The sequence below is a fragment of the Peromyscus leucopus genome, chromosome 4, assembly GCF_004664715.2.
Source record: "Peromyscus leucopus breed LL Stock chromosome 4, UCI_PerLeu_2.1, whole genome shotgun sequence".
NCBI classification, from domain to species: Eukaryota; Metazoa; Chordata; class Mammalia; order Rodentia; family Cricetidae; genus Peromyscus; species Peromyscus leucopus.
The window spans coordinates 61,980,661-61,987,651 of record NC_051066.1 but is presented as its reverse complement, the minus strand read 5'-3'; the positions used below and the strand labels follow the sequence as shown (position 1 = coordinate 61,987,651).

The window sequence follows — 6,991 nt, the reverse complement described above, 5'->3', positions numbered from 1 at the left end:
GGTACAGATGATTGCCAGCCACAATGCGGGTGGCTAAGAATCTAATCTTTGTCATCCAGATCAGCAGGTGTTCTTAACTGCTAAGCCATCTCTCCATCTCCTCCTTTTTTATTTTTAAAATGTGAATTTCTTTTTGGTGTGTGTATGCTGATGATGTGTGGGCACACATGCTACTAGAATGGTTGTAGAGATCAGAGGACAACCTGTGGCATTCTTTATCTCCTTTCACCTTTACATAAATTTTGGAATAGAATTCAGGTCAGCAGGCTTTCTGAGCCTTCTCATATCCACAGATAAGATAGGTTTTCTATATACCCATTTCAGCAGAAATTTGAAGAAATATTCTATTTTTTTCATTTGGAAGATTGACAAGTATCTTTCACCTAGTCAGTGAAATTTTGTAACCAGTCTTCTTCCTCCTCCTCATCCTCTATATCAATATTACTTTTGAGTTTTCCAATCAATATCTCACACTTTGAATCCAGCTATACTTGAACTTACTAGGTAGCTTGAGCAAAAATCAAATTTGTTCCAACTATTCTGCTTTTATTTTTTCTACTATTGGGATTAAAGAAGGGGCTACCACACGTAGACACATTCTTATTATTTCATTCTTTGAAATTATTATATTTAAACTTGGAGATTCCTATTGCCTACCAAGAAATTTAAGTTTTCACACTGGTGCTGATTATGTTACAGGATCTTATCAAAACAATATCCACATTTCATACTCATAGAGACACGAAAGCTCTTCTGTACTCCCAGGTGCAAGCTCCTTGAGGCATGGAGAGGGGAAATCACACAGTGACTGAGTTCATCTTGCTGGGCTTCTCAACAGACCCTGTGATGCAAATGGTCCTCTTTGTCCTGTTCCTTGGAGTATATTCTCTGACATTGCTAGGAAACACTACCCTCATCATATTGATCTGCAATGACTCCAGGCTCCACACACCCATGTATTTCTTCATTGGAAATCTGTCTTTTCTGGATCTCTGGTATTCCTCTGTCTACACTCCAAAGATCCTAGTGACCTGCATCTCTGAAAACAAAAGCATCTCCTTTGCTGGATGTCTGTCTCAGTTCTTCTTCTCTGCTGGATTGGCCTATAGTGAATGCTACCTACTGGCTGCCATGGCTTACGATCGCTATGCAGCCATCTCCAACCCCCTGCTTTATGCTCAAGCCATGTCAAGGAAGTTGTGCATATCTTTGGTTGTGTATTCCTATACAGGAGGATTTGTCAATGCAATTATATTAACTAGCAACACATTCACATTGGATTTTTGTGGTGACAATGTCATTGATGACTTTTTCTGTGATGTACCACCACTCATAAAGCTGGCATGTGATGTCAGGGAGAGTTACCAGTCTGTGCTGTACTTCCTCCTAGCCTCAAATGTCATTACTTCCCACCCTGCTCATCTTGGCCTCTTATCTCTTCATCATTGCTGCCATCCTGAGGATCCGCTCCACCCAGGGCCGCCTCAAGGCCTTCTCCACCTGCTCCTCCCACATCATCTCTGTAACCTTGTACTATGGCTCCATCCTCTATATCTACTCTCGTCCAAGTTCCAGTTACTCCTTAGAGAGGGACAAAATGGTGTCTACCTTTTATACTGTGTTATTCCCCATGTTGAACCCGATGATCTACAGTCTGAGGAATAAAGATGTGAAGGAAGCACTGAGAAAGCTTGTCAAGTTAGCTCCTTCAGACATCTAAGTTTATGCACGCTTAGCAAGCCAGGACCAAGTGATAGCAAACTACTTGGGGGCAAGGTTCGGAAAGTGAGTACAAAAAAATGAATTTTCCATTCTTTGAAATTCCACCAAAATTTTTCACATTTTTTCTTTACAAATGTAATTTTTTTGTTTTAGTGTAATAAATAATGAGTTACATTGTAATGTATTCATGTATGTATATAATGGAACTCATATTTACTTTTATCTAATGATTAAACTAGTTTTATGTTAATATTAAAACAGATTTTAAAGTGTAGAACTTGAATTGAGTGTGAAATAGGAAAGCATAAAATACTTTCTCAGATGACTGAAGTTCATTTTATTGTTCCCCCTAATAACTGCCCAGTTATTATCCTTACATAATGGCTATTATGGAGATGTGAAGGAAATATCCCCTGGAAAGATGACAAACAGGGATTGCACCTTAATTTCTTCTGTCCAAATACTAGCAAGGATTATTCAATAACAATGAATATGAATAGGGAATGTCAAAATTAATTTTAAAGAAAGAGAAAGGGAATGCATTTGTATGAGAAAATAAATGCCATGGGGAAAAGGAAGGATGAAAAACTTAGATCTAGCCAGGCGGTGGTGGTACACACCTTTAATCCCAGCACTCGGGGAGGCAGAGGCAGGCAGATCTCTGTGAGTTCAAGGCCAGCCTGGTCTCCAAAGCGAGTTTCAGGTAAGGCACAAAGCTACACAGAGAAATCCTGTCTCAAAAAAAAAAAAAAAACTTAGATCTAATATACCTGATGTAGTGTCTGTAGCTATTTGTTGTAGTTTTGAATTTTAATGAACTCAAAATGTTCTCATTTTACCAATTGTAGCACAATACCTACACAAAATCAAGCCAGTCAAAACTCAAGCATGGACAGTGGAGGTGAATCATGAAGTCTTACCACTAGCTGAGAAGCTGATAACAATTGACAGCTTCTAGAGTATAAATAATAAGTTATCTTCAGGGATGCAGCCACAGAACAACTACCATGCTTCAGTAGAAGGTCCTATGCTCAAGCATATGTAAACAACACTAAGTGGATTCAGTAACTTTAAAAGAAAAATAGAGAGGACATGAACAGGGGAGGAAAAAGTGGTGGGTTCTATGTAGGGAAGGAATTATAGATGAAGAAGTAGAGATAGATTTGATAAAAATGCATTGAATGCATGTATGAAATTTTCAAACAATATAAAAAATTTAATTTCTGAGCAAGAAACCTCTAAATTGTAAACCTTCACTTCCATTCATGCATATGGTATTGAATGTGATTATACCTAAACCAGCCATATGCTAAATATTGGGTTATTTCTTTCTTAATTAAAATTTTCCATTTAAATGTACTAGTTTTGACTTTATAGTTTTGGTTCATCTGAATCTATATTTGGAACTTGCCTAAAGGGATGGCAGAGAAGTTGCCCCAAGGGAATACCTCATAGAACCCTAAAAAAAATGCCTGCAGGGATTCCAAGAAGAAGGAAAAAAAATCACTAAATAACATTTTGATCTGCTCACTCCATTTATTAATGGAACTTGAATTCAGAAAGGATTTTGTCAGGTCCTTGAAAAATACATCAGGGCAGGAATGTTCTGTCTGTTTTTGGCCACTAGAGAGTTGGGGTATTGAGTTCATGAGGTTTTAAGGAACTTAGCATAGTCAGACATAATTTTTACATGTTTAGCAATGTATTTGACCCACCAAGATTTCTGGCAGCACCATAAACAACTTTCTCAGGATTTGGTAATATGGCAAAGACTACAGAGAAAAAGAGGTAGCATAGATACAAAGAGCAGGAAGAGTGGACCCTACCAGTAAACTTTGCTATTGTTGATTTATTTGTTTCATTGGCCTCAACTTACTATTTTCCTCTGATATGTGCTGTACTAATATGTGATCTGAGGGAGGGTTCTGTAAAGAACCTGCTCCCCCCAGGAGACAACACACCAAAAGGATTCATATTTCTCAAAAAATGTTAGAGAAACTCTCAAATATTTTGCCTAACTGTAAAAAACAGTGTGGTTTATAAGATTGATTGTATATACTCCATTGGTGATTTATCAAGAAATTAGAAATAACATCTTACTAAAACTGTAATTATAAAATCTTGCTCATAAATCCAGGAATCTCACTGTTTTAAATCTTCAATCAGTGGCAATGACTTGACAAATTTAAAATCAAACTAATTTACCAAAATTGTGTTATTTCCCCACTATCAATTCAGAAATAGCCAATGAAATAAATTTCTTAAATAAGATATAAAATACACTCCAGAAAAGTAACAAATACTCAAATGCTATAACATGTATGCACTAAACAATTTATATTATACAACAGAGGAACAATAATAATTGAATGTCATTTGTTCAACACTTCATTGTGCCGAGGATTACAAGCTGGATACAAGTGAAATTTATAAGCATACAAGCATGTCTATAGCTGAATGATTTAAAAGATATAGTCAAAGCCCTAGCAAGAAGGATAACCTTCGTGTTTATGGTCATGTTGTCTTTGTTTTGTTCCTGAAGGTATCTTTGGTATCTTAGTTTCTCAGACTATAGATGAAAGTACTGAGCACTGTGCTGACCACAGTGAAGAACAGAAGGCCACCTTGCCCTTCTTTAGAAGTAAGTTGAACTATGCTTTTGTTGTGGGACAGTTTCTTCTGTGATTAAACAATTACAGGAAGGTAGAACAATAGGTTTTCTAAAGTAAGATGAAATATTTCATCTAGTAGGAAGTTCTCCCCTAAGCTCAGAAAGTGAACAGCACAAAGCAGCTTCAATAAGTCTCTGAAACTGGTCAGAGGCTGTAGGCTTCTCCTCCCTGATTATATATATGAACAATAAGTTGTGCTCAGGGACACTCTCAAACAAGCATGGTGGGAGGCATGGAGAACAAAGTCCCATCTCTAGTGGAGGAGTTTATATCTGCTGGAAAAGGGAGAGTCAGTTTTCTTTAAGGGTATGACATATGGTAAGTTAACCATGCTCCAGGGCATGGCCCCACTCTCAAGAAAATTTGAGCAGTATAAATTGGACCGGATGGGCTTTAGAAGCAAAGGATAGGAAGTTGAGAGTGTAGAGAGGCAGATGTAACCAGGAAGAGTTGAAGCAGAGAGCTTGAATATAATAAAAAAAATAGTTTGTATAGACTTCTCAATGAATTGATAAAAATATTATTTAAAGAAAATAAATTGCACATAAAAAGTGAGAGGATATCATGCTGAAACATCCAGACAGACTGATTTATTAGAATGTATCATCTCTGTAGCAGCTCCATTCCATGTTGCCTTCACTGGAGCAAGAAATCTCTGTCGAAAGACTGTAACTATCTGGTCCCAAACATGAGTTCCAGAAAATGAAAGTAATTCAGGTCACTAGTCTGAGCAACACAGAGTAGCGGGAACAATGGAGCCAAGAGCAACTCACTTATGCTGTCTTATTGAGGTTTTACTGTAAAATTATATCACATGTTGGCCCAATACAAACATCAGACTGAATTTCAAATTGTTATCAGGACCAGATACATCATTGTCTGGTATCTGTATGTTGTATATACATGTGTAAATTGCATGTGTGCGTGCATGCGTGTGTGTGTGTGTGTGTGTGTGTGTGTGTGTGTGTGTGTGTGTGCAAACATGTTTGGCATAGGAATGATCTTAGGAGTTAAGCCATATTCTACAAAACCCAGAGCAAAGAGAGAAGACTGATTAGCCATCTCTAATCACAAGTTCTTATCCTTGGCCTGCAAAGCCAGTTCTCAGGAGTAACACTACTTTCTTTGATGTAATATTTCAAAGATATTATTTTCTTTCAGTTTGTGTCAGGGTTCACTTTAATGAGCTTTGTATTAAAACATTGCTTTCTTGAAAACACACAATGTAAAAAATATAACTTGTGCAAATAACTTTGAATCTAGACTACTGTATGCCAAAGAAAAAATTATTAAAGAACGTTGCTATTCATATAGTATCTTCTCAAAGTGGTAGGACTCAAACTTTTTTTTATTAAATGTATTTATTTATTTTATATTCCTACTGCAGTTTCCCCTCCCTCTTCTCCCATTCCCTCTCTCTACCTCCCTTCTGCCCCTTCCAATTACTCCTTCTCTGTTCCTGTTCAGAAAGGGGCAGGACCCACATGTGTATCAACAAAGCATGGCATGTCAAGTTGCAGTAGGACTAAACACCTCCCCTTGTATTAAGGCTAAGCACTGCAACCCAGTACAAGGAATCGGTTCCCAAAAGCCAGTCAAAGCCTTAGGGGTAGCCCTATTCCCACTGTTAGGAGTCCCACAAGTAGACCAAGCTACACAACTCTCACATATATGTAGAGAGCCTAGGTTGGTTCTATGCAGGATCCCTGGTTGTTGGTTAAGGCTCTGTGAGGTCCTATGAGCCCAGGTTAGTTGTTTCTATAGATTGTCTTGTGATGTCCTTAACCCCTATGACTTGTACAATCCTTCCTTCCTCTCTTCAGTAAGATTCCCTGAGCTCAGCCTAATGTTTACCTGTGGATCTCTGCATCTGTTTCCATCAGTTACTGGATGAAGACTCTTTGATAACAATTAGTGTACTCACCAATCTATGAGTATAGCAGAATATCATTAGACATCATTACACTGACATTTTTTTTCCAATTGTGCTTGCTTTTATCCTAGGTCTCTGGGCCATCCAACCTGTGGGTACTGGCAGTCCAGTCAATGTCAAGGGTGGGATCACCCTCATGGCACAGATATGAGGCTGGACCTGTCATTGGATGGCCACTCATACAATCTCTATGCTATCCCTCCCCCAACCCTGGAACATTCCATAGGCAGGACAAACTGTAGGTCAAATGTTGTGTGACTGGGTTGGTGTCTCAGTCTCTCCACTGGAAGACTTGCCTGGTCACAGGCGATGACCAGTACAAGCTATATATCCACTGTTGTTGGGAATCTTAGCTGGGGTCATCCTTATAGATTCCTTTGCATCAGGTCTTTACCTAACCAAAAAAGGCCCCCTCTTTCCAGTCATCCCTTTCAGTACTCTCCCTCTCCATTCACCCCAACCTGACCCTAATGTTCTCATCCCCACTTGCCCACAGTCCACCCACAAGATCTCTTCTATTTCCCCTTCCCTGAGAGATCCATACATCCCCTCTTTGGGTCCTCCTGTGACCTAGCCTCACTGGGTCTGTAGATTGTAGCATTGTTATTCTTACAGCTAACATTCACTTGTAAGTGATTACATGCCATGTTTGTCTTTCTGGGTC

At 38.6% G+C, this 6,991-nt stretch overlaps 1 protein-coding gene across 1 annotated transcript; it reads left to right on the top strand.

Moving 5' to 3' along the window:
• Positions 1-783: 783 nt before the first annotated feature.
• On the top strand, positions 784-1,720 carry LOC114710136 (olfactory receptor 1013-like). The gene is given in 2 exon segments (XM_028894224.1): positions 784-1,407; positions 1,409-1,720. Coding segments are annotated over 2 exon segments (936 nt in total).
• The last annotated feature ends 5,271 nt before the right edge of the window (positions 1,721-6,991 follow it).